Raw genomic sequence first — 24,304 nt, forward strand, 5'->3', positions numbered from 1 at the left:
CCCAGCGAGCCGGCCCACCTCGGCCTGTGCCATCGCGATGAAGGTGCCCAGCGCCGCCTCCACGTTGGCCTTGTCCCTGGTGGCCAGCAGGCAGAGGCTCTGCAGCAGCCGCAGCTGGGTCTGGCCCCAGTCCGAGCGCGGGTAGAAATCGCGCAGCAGCTTCTCGGCGGTGCGCACGGCGTGCTGCTCGAGGGCCTTCCTGTCGGTGGAGCTGCGGGCGTCCGACGTGAGAGTGGCAGGCTGGCAGGCCGCCTGCGGGCCCACGGCCCACGGGCCCTCGCGTGGTCTCTACCCTGCCACGTGGCTCTCCCCTATTTTCCCAGGGGCCCGGCCCCTGCACCCCGCCTCCCCTCCCCCCCCCCCCCCAAGCCCCGAGGTCAGCCGGGCCCCTACTTGCTCTGGGCCACCAGGTTCTTGAAAACCTCTCCGCCCACGACCTCGTTGTCCGGGTTCAGGCAGATCTGCACCATGTAGTAGGTGGCACTCTGGCCCCAAGTGCTGTCTTTGCGCGCCTTGTTTAGGAACTTCAGTGCTTTGTTGGGCTGCCCTATGCGCCTGTAGTGGAAGTGAGACACAGATACCAAGAACCAGAGAGGGAAACTGAGGTCCGGGGAGTGCAGGGACACACGGGCGCCACTCCCGGAGTCTGCAAGGAGCGGGGCTGGGTGGCTGGTCTCCCAAACGCCTGCCCCGCAAGTCAGTCGAATTTCTGCTTCCCCAGTGCTGAGCGGAAGCCCAGCTTGCCTGCCAGGAAGGGCCCCCTGCAGGGAACTGCCCGACGATGCGCCCACTCCCCAGCTCACCAGCAGTAGATGCCTCTGCAGTAGTTGAAACCTGGCTCCAAAGGAGCACGGCTGGACATCCTCTTGACCAATTCAAAGAAGACAGGGGCATCCTCAAGTCTGCCGCTTCTCCATAGCAGGTCAATTAGTTTATTCCATGCCAGAAAGTTGTCTACAATAGGAGAGAAGATGCCAGGCTGTGAAAACCAACGGCCAAGTCCGATTGGGCGCTGTGGCCTGGCATGGAGAAGTGGGGGGCCCAGCAGACACTGCCTATTTGGGCTGAGCGGTGACCTCCCAGCAGCTTCAATGTCTCCCCTGGTCTCCAAAGCTGAGCAAAGAATAATCATCACACTGAAAAGTAGCAGCTAGAGCTTACTCAGTACGTTAAGCATTAAGTGCTTTACCTACACACACCGAGGTAGCTATTTTTCCCTTTCCACTGAGACACACAAGTTTTCGGCCAAAAGTCACACAGTTGGTAAGTGGAAGACCGTGAGTTAGACGTAGGCAGTCTGGCTCCAGGACCCCGCGCTCCTAAGGGCCGCAGTCTGCTGGGCCTCGGGGCAGAGTTGGCTGTGGGCCCGCAGGGGCTGTCGTCTGAGCCTCAGGTGTGGCGGGAATGTAGCTACCTAACAGGGAGAGTTTCCAGCCACCTCCAGGTGGCTGTCACCTCAGAAGGGGGCTATGTCCAGTCCAGTGGCCGTGATTTGGAGACAGACAGGCTGTCCTGGGTCCAGGGCCAAGCACTGCCCTGCCTGAGACCAGGAACTGGCCCCTCGGACTCGGGAAGGGCCAGCACGTTCCATCGGTGCTTTATCAGTTTCCTGTCTCTCTGGGAACAATCAGAGAGGAAGGGGCTTCCTCTGCCCAGTCAGGAAGGAGGGGAGGCGGCCCACCCTTGTAGGGGAGAGCAGCCCTTGCTTGGTGGGAACTGACGCAGGCCATCTCAGTGGGCAGTCTTGATGTGGGCAGTTCGTTACCTGGTGCTTTCTCCAGGACTTGGTGGTAGAGATTGACGGCAGCTTCGTGTTTCTGTTTTCGAAACATCAGGTCAGCCATCATCTGTCAGAAAACACACAATGCTCCGGGACTCCTGACAGTTCGCCTGGCTGTGGTGGGGAGGCGGGTGGGCGTGGGGGTAAGCAGAGAAGGTGGACAAGGACGTCCAAGGTCGCCTCTCTGGGCCCTGGGAGGAGCGGCCACAGGAGGAGCCCAGAAGACAGGGCCTGCTTGGGGTGGGAGGAGTGCGGGGGTGAGGTCACAGGTGGGAAGGTAAGCCCAGGGGTAGACACCAGTGGGTCCCTTTGACAGCCAGCAGAGCTGGACCCTCCACCCGTGTCCGAGAACTGCCAGCTGCAGGCAGTGGAGGCAGAATGAGGACTCCCCACTCCTGTGGGGCGGCCCTGGCGGTGGTCTGGGTGTTAGGGAGAGAAGTCAGACTGGAGAGGCCTTTTCCCACATATTGCTTTAAACCCAGGAACCTGTCCACCCTTGCCTTCACCCACTGTGGGTGTGGTTTCCCCTGGAGCCGATCAGCCTCCCTGCCTCCCCTTGGATTGGCCCCGGGAGGCTGATGTTGCCCCGGCTGCCGGCCCACCCCTACCACGTGAAGGGCATCAGGCCCAGTGCTCAGTCCCCTCTGCCTGGTGGCCCCTGGGGGTGGGTCAGCCAAGCATCGGAGTTATGGGGCCGGGAAGCAGCCCTCGCGCGGTGGCGGGGACCCTGGGGAGGGCGGGGGGGGGGGGGGGAGGTCCTGTGGCCCCATACCACTGAGGCCATCTCGTGGCTCTTCTCCGTCTGCAGGAGATCGGCACAGTGCTGCTCACACAAGTCCAGGTGGCCCTGCAGCAGGTAGAGGCGGGCCAGCTCCAGCAACACCTGGGACGAGGCCGGATGTGATCAACCAGGGAGCATCATGGGAAAACTCGGGCTGGTGTCTCACTCTCGCCTAATCCATTTTTATTAGTTCCACCTTCAACATATGTCCCCGGCTCCCCATTCTCCCCCAATCATACCACGTGTTTTACTAACCAACCTCTGAAACTAGGGGCCTGGGCAACTCGTCCTCCTCCTTTGGCTTGGACCTAGCCCCCTCTGGGCAGCCCTCTGTGGTAGCCTCTGGGCCAGGCACCCGTCTTCTGAGTTCCCGCAGTGTGCAGACCCACATGCAGGCAGTGGAACTAAAAATGTGCTCATCTGTCCCTCTTCCTGAGGCAGTCTGTGGGCAGGGACCCTGTCCTGCCCCCCGTGGCCCCCCGGGCCTAGCACCGTGCCTGGCGCATATGATACGTCTCTTAAATGAGTGCGTGTTGAGCGAATGAATGGCTGTCACTAAGCTCTTCACCGGTTCTCCTAGCGTGGACTCAGCCACCACTGCCTCATCTGGGCCACGCCCCCCTCACGACTCTAAACCTCCTTGGAAGCTTAGTCTGGCTTCGTGCCCAAAGACCCCTGGCAGCCACGGCTGTCACTGTGCCCCCGCCTCCAAGGGGGACCTGAAAATGCCAGACTAACATGACTTTTGGGAGCCTCTTCCCCGCTCTACCCTGCACAAGGAGCTGTCCGAAGTGAGGCCTCCCAGTCTTGGTCCAAGGGCTGATGGCTGAGGGCCCTGGGGTCAGCCAGAACAGGCTCCCCACACTAGGGGTCCCGGGCCCCTTGACCTGCAGCTCCTCAGGGAGGCACAGGGAAGGACCCGGCCTCTGCCCCTAGTCAGGGGACTCCGCAAGGCAGCAGGGCCCAAGAGAAGGAGCAGCCTCTGGCTTTGAGGACCCCACCTTATTGTCATCAGGCGAGTAGAAGAGGGCATCCTTATAAAACCGTACTGCCTTGGCAAACTCCTTCTCTGCCAGGTGGTGCTCCCCAAACTGGACACAGATGGAGGCTGCCAGTTGTTTCTGGGAGGGGATCATTTCTGGTTGCTCCAGTGCAACATGCTTCAGGATCTGAGACTGGAGGTCCATGGCCTTGGGAAATTCAGTAAACTCGGGATCAGAATCCCGGGGCCTGATGTGCCAGATCTCAGGCCAATTCACAGAAAGAATCCCTACTCTCGTTTCTGGGTCAGCAGATTATCAGAAAGGGCATCTCAAGTGCCCTTGAGCAAATCTGGGTCACTCTGGGCAGGCAAGGCCCCTGGCTGAGTACTCAGGAGGCAAGCTGCCTCTGCCCCTGGGGCAGGAACGGAAGCAAAGGCACTCAAACAAAACACTCTGTTGTGACTGTACTTGTTTACCTGTTTCCATCACGCCTTGATACTTACCGTGTCTAATTTGCTCTGGCCCTCCTACGGGCTAGAAGAAGCACACAGTAGGTACGCAGGGCAGACTGCGTTTTGATGGATGCATTTGCTCTGAACGTTGCCCTGCTGGGAACTTGGGGCAGCCTCCACAAATATCCACAACATAAAATGATCGAGTAACCAGGGAGCATCGGGACAAGAAGAATTGATGATGCCGGGGTTAAGTCTTGGGAAGTGGGCACAAATCAGCACTCGGCTTTCTAAGGGCCAAACGGGAGTGGGAATCCAGTGGGAAACAAGGGAATAAATCGTCTCAAGCCGTCAGAGTGGGCTTTCCTGGTACAAGGGCAGAAGGCATCTCGGGAACAAGAAGCCAGCCACACCCTTGTGGAGAAAGAGCGAGGGAGGTGGGATAGGAATGGCCAGGAACTGTCCCACTGGGGCAGCCCAGGGGAGAAAAGAGCTTAGGTTGGGACAGGCCAGACCTGGTTCAAATGTCAGCTCCCCCATTTACTGGCAGTCTGACTTTGGGCACATTTCTTAACCTCTTGGAGCCTTATCTGTGAAATAGGAATGTCACAGTGCATATCTCAAAGGGCTACTGTGAGAATTAATAAGAAAGCAAAAAGCCCAGTACAGAACCCACCATAGAGCATTCAGTGCCCGGGAGCTGCTCGCATTGTCCATTATTATCCCACGGGCATCCCTGCCGACTCCCTGCTTTCTCCGACCCAGCCCAGCCGGGCTTGGGGCACTCCGGGGCACCATCAACAAAGAGCACAGGTCGGGGAATAAATGGAAGGCCGAGGTCAGAGGTGTGACCCAGGTCCTCTTTTGAGTGCCAGCCCTGGAGCCTTCCAGACCTGCAGTCCTATCCTTCCTTTTATAGCTCCCACCAGGAAATGGCCAATAAAGAGCTTGAGTCTATTGTCTAATGTCGATTACCTTGTTCAAAGTTCCCATCACGTCTTCTTTTTTATGACTCTTGTAAACCTTTGCCAGCAAAAGCAAGCACTTGACATTGTTCATCATGGATGGGAGGTCTTTGGCTGCAAAGAGTAGAAACTACTCCGATTTGAGTAGAAACTCAAATCAGTGTTCTCTGGTGCCTGGGAAGCCAGGGATGGGGGAGGTAGGGGACTGGGCTCAGGACCCCAGCTAGCGCCCATCCGCATTCCGCAGGAAGAGACTGCAGGGCGGGGGCAGTAGGCTAGGGAAGTGGCTTCGAAAGGGGCCTCACCAAAATCGTGTTCCAGTGCCTGTTTCAAAACTTTTTCTGCTTTGTTGAACTTCTTTAACTTCAGGAGCAGTTCAGCGAGATCACAGCACAGAAAGTCCTGTCCATTGATCTTCTGTGCAGCCTCATAATAATTAATTGCCTTCGGGCAAACAGGAAATATTGGCCTCGGGGTCTGGTTCTACCTTGAGTGCCTCAAACCGTGTTCTCCTCGGCGGCCACCACACCTGTGTGTCCCTCCAGAACACAGAAGCCTGCGATGAGAAGGCCCTCCCAGCTGGCAGAGGGCTCAGGCTCGGCGTGTGTGTGTGTGTGTGTGTGTGTGTGTGTGTGTGTGTGTGTGGATGGCTTCTGAATTCTCCCCTAGCCAGCCCCCCTCCCCCACCCACTTCAACAGGGAGCTACGGTGGGAACGCAGCCACTCCCTTCCCATCCAGAAACTTCCACTCATGCACCCCCCTCCCTCTTCCCTGCTGGGCTGGCCCACACCTCTCCCCACCCCAGCCTGGCCTGACCTTGGTGTACTGGTGGGTCTTCACATAGGCTTGCCCGATCCTGCTGACCAGCGATGCATCATGGGGGTTCTTTCTATAGGCCTCGTCATAAGCCTCCAGGGCCTTCTCAGGCTGGTGGGGAAAGCGTCCAAAGGTCTCGGTCTCTCTTCTCTCCCGCTGGAGACATGAGATTGGGGGGCCACTTGGCAAGGCCACGAGGCTTTCACTCACCTCCTGAATGTTCATGAAAGCATCCCCCAGTAGCAGGCTGGTGTGGGGGCCAGGCAGTTGTTCACAGAGCTCCCTGCAAAAGTAACCAAAGACTTAGCTTGAACCTATGCACTCTTTGTGTTTCTGAATTCATCTCCAACTCTTCTTTCCCACTCATTCATTCATTCATTCACCTAATACTTACTGAAAGCCCACTGTACACGAGGCACTGTGCTAGCTACCTTAGTCCAAGCTCTGCTTATCTGTTATCTGGACCATGCCAGAACGTCTACCCTTTCTTCTGGCCTCCAGTCCTAACCCTCTAGGCCCCATCTGCATAAGCAGGCATCCTGCTCTTTCTAAAACTCCGGTGTGGCCGCGTCACCCCACCCCACTGTTTATTAGTGTCCCACCGCTCTTGGCTTTGCCTCCCCCCGCCCCTGCCCCCCAGCGCTGCCTCCCACCTGGATTGCCTAGATAGAGTTCTGCTTGAGGGAGGGGCTGGGAAGGTCAAATCATAAAGACAGCTCTCCACCCTCCTGCACCTCACCTTGGCCACATCGAGTCACTGGACATTTCTTCAAGGAGGGGCAGAGTCAGGGGCCAGGGCAAAAGTGCATACCCGTGGTTCCCACCAGAATGTGGGCCATTCGGGGGAGGCCAAGCAGGATGGATTCAATTCTGTATCTTCAGAACTCGGCAGTGAGCCGGCCTGGCTAAGCTATCACGCTCAAATGCGGACCCATGGGAAATTCTGTACTTGCATTGCATCTAACACACTTGGAGGGTGCAGACTGGAGACCCAGGTTGAGGAAACACAACCTGGAGAAGCCACTCCCTAAAACACCACCGGGAAGGAGGCTGTCAGGGCGCTGCCTGGGGCTTACCGGTAGCAGCCGATGTAGAGGCAGATGTCTTTGCGGGTCTGCAGGTAGATGTTGGCCATCTTCTCCTTGGCTTCCACGTAGAAGGGCTGCTTGGGTGTGATGTTCCTCAGCATGCTCAGGGCCACGTCCACGTTCCCACTGCTCAGGGCCAGGTCCACGTTGGCAATGGCGATGCGGATCTCCTCCGGTGTGCCCCTGAACTCGTTGATGGCGTCCTGCATGACCTTGGTGGCCTCATGCTAGAGCATGGGAACCCAACAGACCTCCGTTAGCTGTCACCCACCACGGGTGACCTGAAAACACTTGAAATCTCTTGGAGGCGACTTAAAGGGATCCCTCTTCCCACTCCTGCCCCCAGAGAGAAATGAAATATGGAGACAGCCAGGAGCAGCCTTGCTCCACGGAAGGCGAGGGGAGGATGGCTCACATCCACCTGCAGAGAGGCTCCAGTGGCAGAAAGAAGAGAGATCCCTTCAGTGTCCACCACCACTCTTCCTGGGGGCAGGGGAAAGGTGCCTGGCTAGCTGCGGGTACAGAAACCCTCGACTGTTCCTTAGCACCTCTACATCTGTTGGCAATTCCTTCTTGTGGGAGACCGATGGATGCATCTCCTTGTAATTTCCTGCTTTCGGTCAAAAGTATTTTAATGTTATTGTATTTGGCACGTTAACGGTCTGTTTCAATTATTTCCTCATTATATTCATGCCCTTGGTTATGTTAACAAAGTTGCTTTCTTTCCCCATTTTGGTACTTTCGGACTGGGATTCAGCCTTACCAGACATTTCTTCCTCAATCTCTGCTTTCTTTTTGTTTGCTTGGTATATTTGTATCATCTTTTTCCTCTCATCCTGGGCCCTTTGGTGTTTGAAGTATAGAGAGTAAGGGTTCTCTCTGTTGCTAGTTTAAACCACTCTGATGCCTCTTTTATTTAAGAGGTACATTTATTTCATTTACAATTTTGTTACCACAGATACGTTCTTGGGTTTTCTGGCAACAGAAAAGTTTCTGTTTTCATTTTTTAAAAAATATTTATTTTTTGAGAGAGAGAGAGAGAGGCAGCATGAACAGGGGAGGGGCAGAGAGAGAGGGAGACACAGAATCCCAAGCAGGCTCCAGGCTCCGAGCTGTCAGCACAGAGCCCGACGCAAGGCTCAAACTCACAAACTGGAAGATCATGACCTGAGCTGAAGTTGGATGCTTAACCGACTGAGCCCCCCAGGTGCCTGTTTTCATTTTTACATGCTGTTATGTTCGGCTTTATTTCTGCCTTTATGACCTGCTTGGTCCTTTCTTTTCTTCTTAACTCTTGATTAATGTGGTGGAGATCGTCTCTTAAATTCTACCAAGAGTCATCTTTCTATTAAGAAATGTCTTGTGTACATTTTTCCCCCACACTCTATAAAGTGGAACAATTAGCATGCTTATAATAATGCCACCTTCTCCCTGAATTTTTTTATAGGATGTTATTGTTATTTCGATTTTAATAACTTTTATTTTAAGAACTTAGCAATTATACTGGCTTTGGGTCAAAATTACTGTAATTATTTCAATGCAATTAGATTTATTTAGATTAGTTCTATGTGTCCTTTTACACCTCACATTTTTTCCCACTTATAAAAACTTCATTTTCTTTTGTGTTTTAGTTGTCTGGATTATATCGGCACGTAGGTTGTTCAAAAAAAAAAAGTTTAATTCATACCATAATTCTTGAGTTATTTAATTTTTGTGTTATTCAATTTTTTTATACTGGGGGACATCCTTTCCCCCTCAACACTTTGTAAATATTGTCTGTGGTCTTCCTGAATTCAGTATTGTTGAGTAAAAGTCTGAGGCTTGGTTGATTTTTTTTTTTTTTTCCTCACAGTGGGTAATCTGCTGCCTACCCAGATGCTTGTTGGAACCTTCAATCACCTTGTTTTTGGTTTTGTTTTTAAGTGTTTATTTATTTTTGAGAGAAAGAGAGTGAGTGGGGGAGGTATAGAGAGTGGGAGGACAGGGGATCCGAAGTGAGCTCTGTGCTGACAGCAGAGAACCAGAGGTGGGGCTCGAACTCGCGAACCGTGAGATCACGACCTGAGCTGAAGTTGGACGCTCAACTGACTGAGCCACCCAGGCGCCCCCAGTGACCGTTAATCCTTGGTTCCCATGACTCCATTAGGATATTAGTATTAGGATTTTTTAAATATTTATTTACTTATTTATTTATCTGTTTATTTATTTAAAAGTAATGTCCACACCCAACGTGGGGCTCTCCCCTGCTCCATTTCTTCTCTCTTCTGCAGGAACGTTTATTTTGCCTTGGTTGGATATGTGTGGTCTCTCTCTTTCTTACCCGCCATCCCCTCACATCACTTCAATGATTTTCTCACCCCTTTCCTGCATCAGAGAGCTTCAGCAAGGGTTCAGCCACTTTCTGTTTTGTCTCGTGGGACTATAATTTTCTAACGGCATCACTGTTTTCTATGCTTACTTGCTTTAATTCTGCCACCTCTGGGGATCTCTGGTGCTCTGGGGATCTCTGGTGCTCTGCTTTGAGCTGGTTTTACAAGATTCCATGTTTCCATTTTCATCAAATGTAGACAAGTTCTCTTAGAAGTACTTCTTCTTAGGGACGCCTGGGTGGCTCAGCTGGTTGAGTGTCCGACTCTTGATTTCAGCTCAGGTCATGATCTCAGGGTTGGTGAGTTCGAGCCCCGTGTTGGGCTCAGTGCTGGCAGTGTGGAGCCTGCTTGGGGTTCTCTCTCTCTCCCCCCCTCTCTTCCTCTCTCTCCACCCGTCCCCTGCTCACATGCTCTCTTTCACACTTGATCTTAGCCAAAAGGCCAAGAAGCGATCACATGCTCTCTTTCAAAATAAATAAACTTTAAAAAAAGTATCTCTTCCATTTTTTATAGAACTCTTTCTCCCCAAGTGTAATCTTCACTTGTCTTTTGCTTGTGATTTTGTTTCCTCTCCCCTCTTTCCTCCCTTCCTTCCTTCCCTCCCACCCTTTCTTCTTTCCTTCCCTTCTTCTCCTCCCTCCATCACCTCTGTCCTTCCTTGTAATCACCATATTGGACCCCTTCCTCAAATGGGACTGGTCCCCCCTAACCTGGCCCTTTGCCCAGGATCTAGGCTGGGGACGGACAGGGTCTAGCACAGCTGCCCTAGGCTCACATTTCCCCTGAGCTTTCTGTGGGTCTTCCTTTTGGGGGTGGGCTTAATGAGAAGCTGGGGTCAGGACAGAACCCCTGGCTCACTGTGAAGGCCCCAGTCTGCAGATCTGTCATCTAAGCAAAGCACGCGGCAGAACTCTTTTTCAGGTTATTTCCCTCCTTACTTTCCTCGGGCCACATCTCCTAGAAAGGAGCCCGGACGGAGAGAAGCAAGGAGGCCATCTGACCAGGGAGTTCTTGCTCAGTGGCCCTGCCCTTCCACGGGCTGGACCCGAGTCCCTCTAGGAATGCCCCTGCTTCTCCCCGCTTGAGCACATCTCCAGTTCAGAAGGTTTCAAGCAAAGGCAGGAACCTCGGGCCCCGCCTCACTGCACCCTGCTTTCTCTCTCGCCCACCGATGGTAAGTTCTAAAAGGACCTTGCTAGCTTCTCTCCTCTATCCCCAGCTGCCAGATGGTGCCTGGCAGCTAGCTGGCCCTCAATCAATAGCTGAATCGACCGACTGAATCGACTGTGCTGGGATGTGGCCGTTCCCTAGGTTTGCTCTAGGTGGACATTCCTTCTCCACTTTTAATTCCTGTGCTCCTTTTGGCAGATTTAAAGGAGGAAAGGACAACAAACAGGCTTCCACATCCCCACCTCTACCCAGAAGGCGGTTTTCTTTTTTAATGTTTATTTTTGAGAGACAGAGAGAGAGAGTGAGGGAGACAGAGGGTGCATGGGGGAAGGGGAGAGAGAGAGGGAGACAGAATCTGAGCCGGCAGCACAGAGCCCTACACGGGGCTCGAACTCACGAACTGTGAGATCATGACCTGAGCGGAGGTCAGAGGCCCAACCGACTGAGCCAACCAGGCGCCCCCCAGAAGGCAGTTTTTAACTTTAAGGAGAAAAGGGCCTCGCGAGCTGTTCCTTCTCTATGGCAGCCAGATGCCCCCGTACTGGCAGATTAGAGATGGTCCTGGAACTCTGCCGACCCTCTCCGCTGAGCAGGTGAGTGAGTGAGGAGAGCGAGGCCGTGGGAGCCTGTGGAGTCAGCTCTACCCCCACCCCCTACCCCGTGTTCCCCCGCTGCTCCTTCACACCAGCATAGGACGCTCAGGTGCTTCCTGTCTTTGCCAAGCCAGACCTGCCAAGGCCCCAGGGCTGCCTCATACAGTTGAGCAAATTATATACCACAAAACTCCCAAGGGGACACAGTTCGTAAAGACTGTGGTGTGATTATGGCGTCTACCGGGGCTGTGCCTTACCCAATCTGCACAACCACCCGTGGCTGTCCTGATGGGCCTGTGTGCTCTGCCTCTGTGAGATCCTCATGGGGACAGTGAGGCAGGCAGGCAGGGGACAGATCAGGTGGGGCTCAGTAGGCTTTGGACGTTATCTAGAGGGCACTGGGAGCCATCGAGGCCTTTGGGCGGGGGGGTAAGATATGCTCCAAAATGAATAAAGGCTCGAATAATAGAACGAATAAACATCAGCCAGAACCAAAGAGCCTGGTTCCCAGGCTTACTCCGGACCTCCAACATGCCCCAGTCCCCAGGGACGAGAGCGTGGTATTTCTTACCAGCTCCCCATTCATGCGGAGGGCGTCTGCCAGTTCCAGTAAGAGGGACGCCCGCTCACTGGGCTGCATGGAGGGCCCGCGGAGTTTCTTGCCTTCTTCCGTCTTCCGAGTTGGTAATTTTATGATCATTTTCAGCGTCCTTATGGCTTCTGGATAGTCCCCACACTTGTTGAGGGCCCTGGCCTTGACCAAGTGGTAGAGGGGGTGGTCTCGGACCTAGAGGAGCAGAGTGGAGTGTGGGGCCCCGGTTCACGGCTGCTGCTCAAGGCACCCGGACCGGAGAAGGCCGCGGAAGCCCACCGAGCCTGCCCTGGCCTTTGGCCCGCAGAAGGGTCTGAGGGATGCCGGGAGCTCCCGGGGCCTCTCCCAGGGCAAGTGGGGGCTGTTGGCCAGCTGGGCTTGGGGAGGCGGGGGCGGGGCGACTGGGCACAGAGGACCCCCACCTGGAAGTTGTGGCTGACGCCCAGCTCTAAGCAGTGGGAGCACATGGCAAAATTGCCCTGCGCCAGGTAGATGTGGGACATGAGGAGGTGGGCGTCCACGGAGGTGGGGTCCAGCTCCAGGCAACGCTGCAGGGTGCTCTGGGCATTCTCTAACTCTCCTAGAAACGATAAACAGACCTCTACATCCAGGGGTCCCTGGGGGACTCCCAGGACCCAGTATGTAGAGGCAGAATGAATTTTGTGTGTTCCGTTACCCAGAAATACCCGAGTTGGCCATTTCACCCAGTTCTGTTCTGTTTCACTCAGAGGTCTCTTCTTGAAATTACACCTATCCAGACAAAAGCCTGGAAACTCAGACTGTGGGGCAACCCTCGAGGAGATGGCTAAGGCACGTCACTGCTCTGTCCAGAAGCTCCGGGGGACGCTTGAGTCTCGAGTCCCACACCTCAGAGCAGAACGGAACCTAACAATAACAGCAACTGTAATAGCCCCGTCTTACGAAGCACTTGCTTTATGCAAAGCACTTTTGGAAAGTCAGGGTTACTTTCCTGCCGGTTAGTTAGTTAGTTAGTTAGTTAATACCAGCCCTGCAAGATGGGCGGTATTGTCTGTGTCTTTTTGAGGTAGGACTGGAACCCAGTTACATAAGTAACTCAGCTTACGAGGGACAAAGTCAGCATTTAGACCCAGGGCCATCGGCTCCTGAGGCTGAGCTCTGCCTGCCTTGGCGCTCAGGGGCTGAGGGCTCTCCCCGCAGCCAGACTGGCCCACAGCCGGCAGCAGTGCAAGCCCAGGGGTGGGGTGCAGTGAGCTGGTAGGAGAGTCCCCCTCTCTCTCCATCCAGGTCCCTCAACAGCTCCCGCTCAGGGCCCATAACTTGGCGGGGAGGGGAGCAGCTGCTTCTGGGTCCCAAACTCCCTGCTCCTTCCTTGTGCGCTGCTGCAGAAATGCGAAGATGTCACTATGGCAACCTAAGCAGCTGGAGACCTTGCTTTGGCCCTTAACTTGCTTGTTGCCAGCTGCCCGCACCCCTGGGGGAGTGTTCCTGCCCTTGCCTTGTACCCAGGAGCCCCTGAAGCTTGTGGGTAAACCTGGAAACCCAGATGACAACGGGGAGGCCCACGGATGAAGACAGGGTCGGGGGAGGGGGTGTCTCTGCACGGTGTGACCCACGCGAGGCCGTGCCAGAAGCCAGACACATGCCATGGCATTTGGGATCCTTTGGAAGCCCCCGGCGCACCAGAGATCAGCCTGCCTTCCAGGCAGACTGGGGTGCAAGGCCACAGGTGGAGAGTCCTCAGAGGGGACAGCAAGGTTCCCACGGACGCGTCTCCCCTTTCCCTCTCTCTCCAGGACCTGGGTCTCGAGACAGGAGAAGCCGGAAGGACATTGCTCTGGCCACCCTGAGGCTCTGAGAGCCGAATGCTACAGGGTCCCACCTCCCCGTGATGCCCTCCTGCCCACCTTTTAATAACTGCGACCCTGCCAGTTCCCATCCCCTCCCCTGCTTTGGTTTCCTCCACGGAATTCCTGTGTCCTAACAAACAAGGCCGTGTGCTTCTCTGTTCTGCGTATCGTCCATTTCCCCTTACTAGAATGCAGACCTCATGAGAGCATTTCTGCCTATCCTGAGGACCGGGTGGATCCCGGTATCGGAGCAGCCCCTGTGCGGAACTGAAGTTCAGCCGCTTCGGCCGCGGTACCCCGCTCAGAGCGAGGAAGCCTCCAGTAGCCGGGCGGGTGGGAGAGACCCCTGCTGGTGAGGGAAGTCAGGCCGGTTTCTGGGGAGTGGAGGCCAGGGATGTGGCCGGGCCTGGTGAGGGGGTGTGGGTCTGTGTAAACCGCCCGAGGCAGGGGGCTGCGACCCCCGGGGCGGTGGCTGAACGGATGAACAGACGCGGGCTCACCTGAGAGGTACTTGACCTGAGCCATCACATACAGGGGGTCGATGAGAGCTGGCGCCGCTTTGACGACAGGACTCAGGATCACAGCGACTTGTTGGAGAAGCGGAGACACGATCTGGCCCGGCGACCGGGGCTGTAGGAACACGGGGCCTGGCTGGACGGTTTGCCCCGTTCCAGAGAGACTCCTAAAGCTCTCAGGAAACACTCTCTCAGTGAAGGAATTTTACTTTCTTCCTCGTGTTTCTTATCCAGTCGGTGCCTTCTAGTGCTACCACACAAGCTGCAGAGAACGGGGACTTTGTTTCGCTGACGGTTGTGTCCCCAGTCCCGACCACGGCGTCCGGCACACGGTGGTGCACTTAATAGATATTTGTGGAATGACTCATTACGTGGCACTGGGGGGGGGCATTACGATAGCAAGGTAAGATCCTTGCCCACGCAGAATCTTGACTGGCTGGGCAAATAGGCAAACGAGTAAAGCAGGCAAAGAAGTAAAGACTAAAAGACTTCTTAGAAGACTTGTGGGGAAAAAGGGAGCTGGTTATTGTCTAGGATAAAGGCAGAGGCGTGGAGCGGTGCCCTGTTCCCGCGAGTGTGGTCTGTGGGTCAGCAGCAGCGGGATTCCCCTGGGGGCTGTGCTGACAGCTCAGAGCCCGGAGCCTGCTTCAGATTCTGTGTGTGTGTGTGTGTGTGTGTGTGTGTGTGTGTGTGTGTCTGCTCCTCCCCTGCACACGCTCTGTCTCTCTCGGTCTCTTGAAAATCAACATTAAAAAAAAAAAAAATTGAAAAGCAATGGGTCCCCGAACTTCAGGGGCTCAGAGCAGCCTGCTGACCGGGCCAGACGAGGTCTTTGCCCCTGTCCAGGCCTATGCTCCAGACCCCCGCCGTGCAGATGGGACTTCCTCTAACCTGCTTGGGGCAGAAGAACAAGTACTCCCTGGCGATGCAGACCAGGAAGAGGGGGTCCAGCTTTTCGAAGTACTCGGAGCCCAGGGGGAGGCCCTGCATGCCGGCGAAGTGCAGCCCCGCAGCCTCCTTCAGAAGCCAGGTGGCCTCCTGCTCCCCCTTGTGCTTTCTGGACGCCAGAAGGGCCTGGAGGAAAACCAGCACCTGGGGGAGGCAAGCCCAGGTCTCGGCACCAACGCCAGCCGGGCCGTGGGGAGGCGAGCGCAAAGCAGGAGTCCGGGCCGTGTTGGCTGCTGGGTGCCGGAAACTGGGGCGAGGGGAGGGCCGGGGACACAAGCCTGGAGCGGCCCGCGTCCCCAGGGAGCTCTGACCTCAGACTTCCCGAGAGACTGCTGCACCTCCTTCATAAATTCCAGCTGCTGTTCAGCCTCCTCCAGGTGGCCGTCCAAGATCTGGCACCAGATGATCCCTGGGAACGGGGCAGAACAAGCGTGAGGAGCCAGCTCGGACCCGGAGCCAGCAGGCCCGCGGGCCAGGAGCAGGGATGAGACAGCGGAAGGACGGGCGGCTGTGCAGGGGGCCTTTCCCAACATCTCCGCAAACGTAAAGAGCGATGCTCGCTCCTGGTAAAGAATTCGAGGCACGAGGCAGGCAGGGAAGCATATCCCTAGCTCGTGCTCTGCCTTTAAGCATGCACCGTGGCTGGGACATTTTATTTAACCACTGCCCCGTTGAAGGACACCTCATTTCGCATCCAGTTTGCTTTCGATGCTTAAATGCTCCCGTGCCACTGTAAACATATTTCCGCGTTCTAATTCCTGCAGTCGAGTTGACTGGTCAAAGGGCGTGTATATCTAAAATGTTGATAGATAAGGCCAACTTGTCCTCCGGAGATGTTTGAATTAGGGTTACTGCCAAGAATTTGAAAGTCGCCTTTCCCCACAACCTCGACGACGTGCTTCACTCTTTGCCAGTGAAAACGTGAAAAACAACTCATTTTAGTTCCTTTTTTTTTTACCAAGAGGGGAAAGGAGCATTTTTCCATACATTTAATGCCCCTTTCCTTTCTCCTGTGAATCTCCTGTACCTAGCTTAAGCCTGATTCTTTTTTTTTTTTTTAATTTTTATTTATTTCTGAGAGACAGAGACAGAGCATGAGCGGGGGAGGGAAGAAGGAGGGAGAGAGAAGGAGACACAGAATCTGAAACAGGCTCCAGGCTCTGAGCTGTCAGCACAGAGCCCGATGCGGGGCTCGAACCCACGAACCGTGAGATCATGACCCGAGCCAAAGTCAGACGCTTAACCGGCTGAGCCACCCAGGCGCCCCTAGCCTGATTTTATTTTAGGGCGATTTGTTTTCTCTTCATAAATATTAAGATTATTAACCCTTTATAGCAAACATTTTCTACCAGTTTGCCATTCACCTTTTAACTATTTGTCACTGTCTTTTGCCATCCATTAGTTTTAAAGTTTTACATAGATCAGTAAAATATTTTCTTTTAGGGCTTCTGAGTTTCCTCCAGGGAACCCAAGTCCAACTGAACTTTTATGTTTAAATGTTTAATTCATCTGGAGCTTTTAAATTAAAAAAACATTTTTAAAATAATTTTTACCCCTGATGTGGGGCTTGAACTCACGACCTCAAGATTAATAGTCACGTGCTTTACCAACTGAGCCAGCCAGGCGCCCCTGAAGTTTACTTCTGAATATGGCGTGAGCTGGGAACTTCCCTTTACGTTTTTCATACTGGATAGCCAGATGTCCAACCATGAATTGTTGAAACCTACCGCCATATTGGTTTGAAATGTCACTTTATTTGTAAGACCTGTTTCTGTTCTGTTTGTCGCCTTGTTTACTCCAGCATTGACCTGGAGCTGACTTACCTACTGGTGTTCTGTAATGTGTTTTGAGTTTGGGAAGACAAATTCTTCTACTCCTACTACTATAAAAGAGGAATCTCTTTTATAGATATTTCTTGGTCATTTTGGTGTATTTATTCCTGACTGTCTTCCTAATGAACATCTTGGTTTTTCACTTATATGCATCCGACTATTTGGCTCATCTATGGAGTTAATTTACTTTGCAATCGTATTTGTAATTTTCGGTAACTTTTTCATTCTCTACAATCTTTGCCATAGTAGCCTCTTCTTTACTTATTGACTGACATTGTAGCCTCTGAAAACCCTGGTGTTTTAGTGGGGGGTGGCGAAGTCTTTTCTGTATCTGGCTTTAAACTTGGCTCCTCAGAGGGCCTTGGCTTTGCACGGTCCACTTGGCCCCTCTTTCAAACTGTTAGATTTACAAACGGACTAGACTGATGAGGATTAGCAGCTGAGGCAGATTTCCCAAATTGTTAAGGTCACTGTTTTTCTGGGCACTGGACTTCCCTTCTGGCTGACTGGCGAGGGGGCTCCCCTGAATGAGGAAGTGGGGAAGGACTGAGCTGGGTGGGGGCTGTCCTAGGGGGTGTGGCCTGTGTGTGGAGCAAGTCTTTTTGTCCTTCATGTCCCTGGTGGTGGTGGGAAACAGGGGCTCTGCTCTGCTCCCTCCTGCCCCACCGCCTTGAAAGGTCTCCTTGATTCCATTCTCTGGTCCCCCTGGCATCTCGCTGACTGCCCCGTGGCTTGTGTAGCTCCCAGCCTCCAGCGACCATGAGCTTGCTTTTTTTTTTGATTTTTTTTTTAACGTTTATTTTTTTATTTTGAGAAAGAGAGAGTGAGAAAGAGAGGCGAGAGAGGGAGAGAGAGAATACCCAGCAGGCGCTGGGAGCGCAGAGCCCGACACAGGGCTCAATCTCACAAAGCGTGAGATCACGACCTGAGCCGAAACCGAGTCAGACACTCAACCGACTGAGTCACCCAGGCGCCCCTTATTATTTGTCAACTTTTGTTTTTCTTGGAGCTCTTTGGGAGAAAACGGGTCTACTCGTTTCTTTAGCTGCCCCGTCTGTGTACCATGTTGGCATACGGCTTTCCAGAGTGGCTTGCCATTTCCTTACTTTTGATGCTATCTGTTTTATATCCTCTAGAAATGTGACGTTCTCAAAGTTTCTGGTCCACCAAAGGCAGCTTTCTCTGTTTCTAGGGCTGCGTTATCTTTTCAAAACGTCTTCCAGGATTTTATGGGTTTGGAAGTGGAGGAAGATGCATGGGCTCACGAGTCAGCTGACATGGTGAACAACCTCTCAGATAACCGTGCTGTGCTGGCGAAGAGCCTGGACCATAGAAAGAAGTGGCTGGACCCAAAAGACACGGCTCCTGAGAGCTGGGGCAAGGAGCCAGCCTGCCTTGAGCCTGGGACCACACAGTTTCCTCAACCAAAATTAAATTGCTGGTTCAGAGTTCACCAGACGCCGTAGATTTGAAGGCTTAAAAACAAAATGTGTAAAATGAAAGTTGGGGTCTGGGAAATTTACTGACGTTTCTCTAGAGCGGGGTGGGCAGGCCTCTGGACAGACAGGGAAGTAAAACTCTCAAAACTATTGCTCTGGTGGCCTCTCAGCTCAGGGCCTGCAGAGGGAGAGTCTAGGGGCTTTGGGTTGGGGTGCTCCCGGACTGGGACCCTCTCCAACACTGGCCTTGCCGGGCCTGAGAAGAGGCAGGGCCCCCGAGCGGAAGGGGCAGGCTGCTGGTCCTCCAGGGGGTCACAGTGTGGACATCGGAGGTCTGACGCAGATCTGAGTGGCCGCGGCCACACTCTGACAGTTCCTGTGTCTCTTACATCTATGCTTACTGATTCATGGGTGACTCAGTTGGTTGAGTGCCTAACTCTTGATTTCGGCCCAGGTCATGACCCCAGGGTTGTGGGATCGAGCCCCATATGTGGAGCCTGCTTGAGATTCCCTCACTCCCTCTGCCCCTCCCCCACTCACACACACACACACACACACACACACACACACACACACACACATACACACACACACACACACACACACACTCTCTCTCTCTCTCTCTCTCTCTCAAACAGACACCAATTCATGGAAAGGCACCCCATCATACAATGTACTCCAAAACTCACACACCCTCTAGGGAAGATGCTTCCCAGCGCCTCTCTTCTGGACCCACGGAGGCTACCTTGCGACCTGCCTTCCCGCACCCCCCACCCCCTCCCTTGCCCGGACCGCATAGACCTGTCAAGGCAGCCACACTGCTCTCGTCCAATTTCATGGCCTCCGAGTACCACAGAGATGCCTCCTTCACTTGGTCCTGTAGGATGAAGAGATAGCCCAGCTCTGTGGCCACGTGGGCGTAGGCGGCTGTGGCCACGAACGTGTGCTCAATGAAGCCACACACCAGCTGCAGAATCGCCTGGTGCCTTCCACACTGCAAGGAACGGACACGTGGGAATAGGGAGACCCGTCAGCCCAGCCTGTCCGAGCAAGGCCGTGTCAGAAATGGGGGCTACTTTGGCAGTCCCGTTTCGGGTGCTTAGGAGAGACTAAGAGGGGCCCATGACCCACATAGCCAGGGCTGTGCACTTGTCCAGCTTCCAAAGCCTCACACTGGCCACATCTGTGGAATTTGCCTCCAGGCAGGGGCCCTCCAAAGGGCCCACCTCCTGTCTGAGTCGCCAAGAAGTTTTTCAAAAACTGAAGGGGGGGCAGAGCTCTTTGTGCCCTGTCGGTGGGACGTGGCCCCGAGGGCAGCCATGTTCCCGGCCGTGTGTGGAGAACGAGCACAGGGAAGCAGACACAGGTGTGTGTCCCTGAGGGAGGGATGGTGTCCCAGTGGCATTCAACCGCACGGTTCTGGTTCCTGAGGCCCCACAGCCACCCCGGATTTTGCAGCAACTCCTTCTAGTCAATCTGCTTTGGGGCTGAAGGGTCTGACAGAGACAGACTGTTTGGCGACCTGGTCTGTTTGCACCTGCCTGATGGCAGAGGGGGTGCGGGCAGGCCTGACTTTCCAGGTCACTTCCCCAGAGGGACAATATGGCAGTTGGGTGCCCTGGCACCCCGAGCTAGAGGCAGGCATAGCTCTGCCGTGTAACAGCCACAACACTGCTCTCTTCCCCCAAATAGGGAGCCTCCTACTCTGAAAGCACTGTCAGACCCAATGGCTCTGATCTTTACAGCGTCCCTGAGCGACATCTGGGCCAAGGAAACGGAGTGTATGAGACACAGGTGTTGTTCAGAGGCGGGTAGGGGCCGCTAGGTATGGGCCATCGGCCTGAGAGGCCAAGTTGGAGCCAAAGAGGGGAGGGCAGGGTCCCCGGGGGGCTCCCAGGGGGGCCATAGGGCTCCCCTTAGGAACACCCGGCCAGAAGCACGATTTCAGAAACCTGGAAAAGAGCCTTCTTACCAGCCTGCTAACCACAAGGATTTTTTTAAGATGGAGGTTTGGATTTTGGGGCTCTCTTGTCTCCAGTGCCTTAATCAGGTTTCTAACATGATTGGCAGCCTGTGAGGACAAGACAGACAACGTCAGAGGCAATATATAAAGTGGAACTTGGGCAGAGGTTCACAACCCCGCTGTCCCTTAGCACCCCCTGGGAGATCTTAAAACACCCATGCCCAGAGGCCAGCCCGAGAGATTTGGGTTCAACTGGACTGGGGTGGGCCCAGGCACCAGTATGATTTCAAAGCCCCGTAGTGGAACTTTCAGGAGCTTATGCACCCAAGAGCTGGCAGTGCCCCTTTGTTCATGGATTTGCGAAGAGAAGTTGCCCTTTCGGACCCACCTGGCCAGAGCCAGAAGCCAGCTGTCATGGTGCCCACACAGCGGCTGACCAGGCCGGCGGCACATCACCTGGGCTGGCCCAAGAGCAGATGGTCATGGCGAGTCCCTGGCCTCGAGCCTCTGCTCCGTGGTGACATGAGTCACCACACTGGTGCCCCCTTGTCATTCCAGTGAACCCTCTCAAAGGCCCTGGAAGTCAATAGAGCTGTCTGAATTGTCCAGTCCAGCAGACAGAGGGTCAGAAAGGTTAGGTAATTTGCTTGAGGTCACTCAGCCAGCCGGGTGACTGACTCCAAAGCCCTTGTCCTTTCCGGTTGACTCCTCTGTCCATTCCCTACCGAGGAGCGAGGAGCGGGGAGTTCTTAGTTCCCGGTCGCAAAGAAGTGTCAGGACTGAAACCCCGGATGGGGCAGGTCTACTCTGCTCAGTCAGGGCAAAGCAAGCTTAGCACTGAGCAGCCTGGGCCAGGGAGAGGTGGGGGGTGAAGGACGGGCATTCAGACAACTCTGCCCCTAGGATTAACCCTCAGGCCCCGGGAAGGCCTGCCCAAGGCTCCTGGGTTGCATGAAGTTGAAGACAGGCCCATCTGTTCTCTGGTTCCTACCCAGCGATGATGCTGGGGCCTCTTTTGAGGGTTCCTTCTAAACATGGACTGTACCCTCTGTCTCACCCCACCGCACAAAACCCACAATCTCAGAGCTGCGCAGAAGGAACCGGAAGCTTCTTCTTCCTATCATGACCCCTTAGCGACTCCTGATTTGCCACGCTTTCCACAGAAGCAGTGTATTTACTCAAAAGGCAATGTTATGGGGTGAGAATGCAAACTCTTCTCAAAGATAAAAACCTATCCTGGTATTGAGGTTTTGATGAAGAACTGTTTCTGTGTTTGGGGGCTGTTTTGGGTTTCTGTGGAACACTACAGGGCTTAGGAGCAAGTTTGGGGCTAGGCTCTACCTGGCCAATACCTGCTTTTTCTGCAGACCTACATCATTGGAAACGCCTAATAGAGTATATGCGTGGTTTCCTTTATTCACAGGACTATGTGTTCGACAAGACCTCTATCTGCTAAAACTCTGCGAAAGACCTAACAAATTAAAAAAAATCTTAGGTAGTGGAGTATCCCAACAATCTGTACAATTCTAGGGTGTGCTGGTTTAGGGGTGAATATGATTTGGACTCATTCACATTCAGAGGCTGTTTGAAATTGAGAACGAGGCAGATGTACCTGCTCTGACCCCAAACGTGGCCCTAAAGTACAAAAATTGGATCCCAAAGATTACAGGTGGGGAATTTTTGAGGTATGTCCATATTCAAGTGGAGATCAAAGATGCCCAACAGAAAGAACTCTGGGTTATTTTGAAGATTAGATTTGGACTCAGGGGGAACTATGGTGATTGGCAGTGGAAGGAATCACATGTGAAAATCCTTACATACACATTTATTGACTTAAATTTTTTTTTAAAAAAATGGCATTTCGTGACATCAGGCACTGTTCCAAACTCTGCCGTTTGTCATCCCGTTTAATCCTTATAACAACCTCACAAAGTGGTGGGAATTTTCTCCACTTTATGAGTGAGGATCCCAAGGCTTATCCAGGTGAACCCGAACCACAGTCAACTTCACTGCCGACCCAGAGAGCAAACCAGAGGACTTCCCCTTGACAGGGAGTAGGAGGGAGGGAGGGAGGGAGGGAGGGAAGGAGCTGAGATCCAGGGAGCACCCTCCAAGACCCTGGGGATGAGGGCACTAAGAGGGCTTCCTCTCAGGCTGTGCGTGTTTCAAGGTCTGACTCCTGAGTCTTGAAAGAACTTACCATGGTTATGTTTCCTTCTCTTGCAAGTTCATGCACAGCTAGGATTTGGCAGGCGTCAATATTGCTTTCGTCTTTTTCTAGGATTCTGAAATAGGAAGAGGAGCCCCATCAATCGAGAGTATTCACAGGCAAGGCCAGGGTGATGTGGCAGCCACTTCTGATTGCCTTGTATTATCCATTCTACCCTTCTCCTTCTAATAACAGAACTCCCAGGGCAGCACCTGGGTGGCTCAGTACGTGAAGTGTCTGACTCTTGATTTCAGCTCAGATCTTTTTTTTTTTTTTTTAATAGGCTCCACCCCCAGCGTGGAGGGAGACCAGGGCTTGAACTCATGATCCTGAGATCACGATCTGAGCTAACTCTGGAAAACAGTGTGGAGGCTCCTCAAAAAATTCAAAATAGATCTACCCCATGACCCAGCAATAGCACTGCTAGGAATTTACCCAAGGGATACGGGAGTGCTGAGGCACGGGGGCACTCGTACCCCAATGTTTATAGCGGCACTCTCAACAATAGCCAAATGATGGAAAGAGCCTAAATGTCCATCAACTGACGAATGGATAAAGAAGATGTGGTTTATATATACAACGGAATACTACTTGGCAATGAGAAAGAATGAAATCCTGCCATCTGCAGCAACGTGGATGGAACTGGAAGGTATTATGCTGATAAGTCAGTCAGAGAAGGACAGATATCATGTTTACACTCATATGTGGATCTTGAGAAACTTAACAGAAGACCATGGGGGAGGGGAAGGGGAAAGAAAAACAGGGAGGGAGGCAAACCACAAGAGACTCTTAAATACAGAGAACAAACTGAGGGTGGATGGCAGGGGGGAGAGAGGGGAGAGTGGGTGATGTACATTGAGGAGGGCGCTTGTTGGGATGAGCACTGGGTGTTGTTTGTAAGCCAATTTGACGATCAATTATATTCATAAAAAAAAAAAAAAGATCTGAGCTGAGATCAAGAGTCAGATGCTTAACCAGTGAGCCACCCAGGTGTCACTTCAGCTCAGGTCTTGAGCTCAGGGCTGTGAGTTCAAGCCCTGTGTTGGGCTCCGTGCTTGGTGAGGAGCCTACTTCAAACAAACAAACAAACAAACAAACAGACTAGAACTCCCCACTTGGCTGGGTACTTGCTACCCAGGATAAACACTACATCTCCTAGCCTCCCTCTGCAGCTTAGGTGTGGCCCTGTGACTAAGTTCTGGCCGACAGGATGTGAATGCAAGTGTCCCATGTGACGTCTAGCTGTATCCTCACAGCATATGCCTTCCATTTCTTCTCTTTCCTCCTTCCTACTGGCTGACATGTGGGCCATGTGAGCCGCATCCTAGGTAGAGTGGCAAGAAAGAAGGGGGGTGGGACCCTCCAGAGTGAAGTTGCTGCCCCTGTCCCGGGCAACCACCCGAACTTTCACCTGACAGAGGAATAACCTTTCACGTTATTTAAGTCATGTGTCTGGGGTGTCTTTGTGACAGACGCCATTCATATTGCAGCGAACACAGGCGTGATTATCGTACCATGGTCCTGGGGTGGCAGAGAGGTGCTTGGGGGGCAATGCGTGGCTGTCAGATGGAAAGGGAACCTCGCTTTCCATCATGTGTTTCATTGTGAACATGCGATTTATGGTCATACGTACTGTGGGGTTTTCGATGTTCTGTTTCTTTATAGGAAACTTCATATATTTTTCAGCCTGGTCAGGGATGGCCTTCTGCTTAATAGAGGGTTACTTTAGGGGCGCCTGGGTGGTTAAGTGTCCAACTTCAGCTCAGGTCACGATCTCACAGGTCGTGAGTTAGAGCCCTGCGTCGGGCTCTGTGCTGACAGCTCAGAGCCTGGAACCTGCTTCTGATTCTGTGTCTCCCTCTCTCTCTGCCCCTCCCCCACTCTCTCTCACACACACACACACACACACACACACACACACACACACACTCTCTCTCTCTCTCTCTCTCTCTCTCAAATAAACATTAGAAAAAAGAGTG

General features: G+C 53.4%; 1 protein-coding gene across 3 annotated transcripts in view; it reads right to left on the bottom strand.

Annotated features, from left to right (window-relative positions):
• TTC21A (tetratricopeptide repeat domain 21A) overlaps window positions 1-24,304 on the bottom strand; it is a 35,165-nt gene that overhangs the window by 1,332 nt on the left and 9,529 nt on the right. The window contains exons 7-25 of one of the 3 annotated variants that reach the window (XM_078432470.2): window positions 22,317-22,401; window positions 20,126-20,224; window positions 18,955-19,030; window positions 15,194-15,291; window positions 14,826-15,026; window positions 13,920-14,049; window positions 12,013-12,170; window positions 11,570-11,785; window positions 6,855-7,093; window positions 5,989-6,061; window positions 5,779-5,889; window positions 5,267-5,405; window positions 4,972-5,075; window positions 3,563-3,751; window positions 2,553-2,663; window positions 1,766-1,847; window positions 804-954; window positions 394-555; window positions 19-211 (exon numbers count right to left, since the gene is read on the bottom strand). In XM_078432470.2, the coding sequence (XP_078288596.2) occupies window positions 19-211; window positions 394-555; window positions 804-954; window positions 1,766-1,847; window positions 2,553-2,663; window positions 3,563-3,751; window positions 4,972-5,075; window positions 5,267-5,405; window positions 5,779-5,889; window positions 5,989-6,061; window positions 6,855-7,093; window positions 11,570-11,785; window positions 12,013-12,170; window positions 13,920-14,049; window positions 14,826-15,026; window positions 15,194-15,291; window positions 18,955-19,030; window positions 20,126-20,224; window positions 22,317-22,401 (2,617 nt within the window). Of the gene's footprint in view, window positions 1-18; window positions 212-393; window positions 556-803; window positions 955-1,765; window positions 1,848-2,552; window positions 2,664-3,562; window positions 3,752-4,971; window positions 5,076-5,266; window positions 5,406-5,778; window positions 5,890-5,988; window positions 6,062-6,854; window positions 7,094-11,569; window positions 11,786-12,012; window positions 12,171-13,919; window positions 14,050-14,825; window positions 15,027-15,193; window positions 15,292-18,954; window positions 19,148-20,125; window positions 20,225-22,316; window positions 22,402-24,304 lie in introns of all 3 variants that reach the window. The other 2 variants (XM_060638280.3, XM_078432471.2) reach the window with 2 other exon arrangements.

This window comes from Panthera onca, chromosome C2 (genome assembly GCF_046562875.1).
Source record: "Panthera onca isolate mPanOnc1 chromosome C2, mPanOnc1 haplotype 2, whole genome shotgun sequence".
Classification (NCBI taxonomy): domain Eukaryota; kingdom Metazoa; phylum Chordata; class Mammalia; order Carnivora; family Felidae; genus Panthera; species Panthera onca.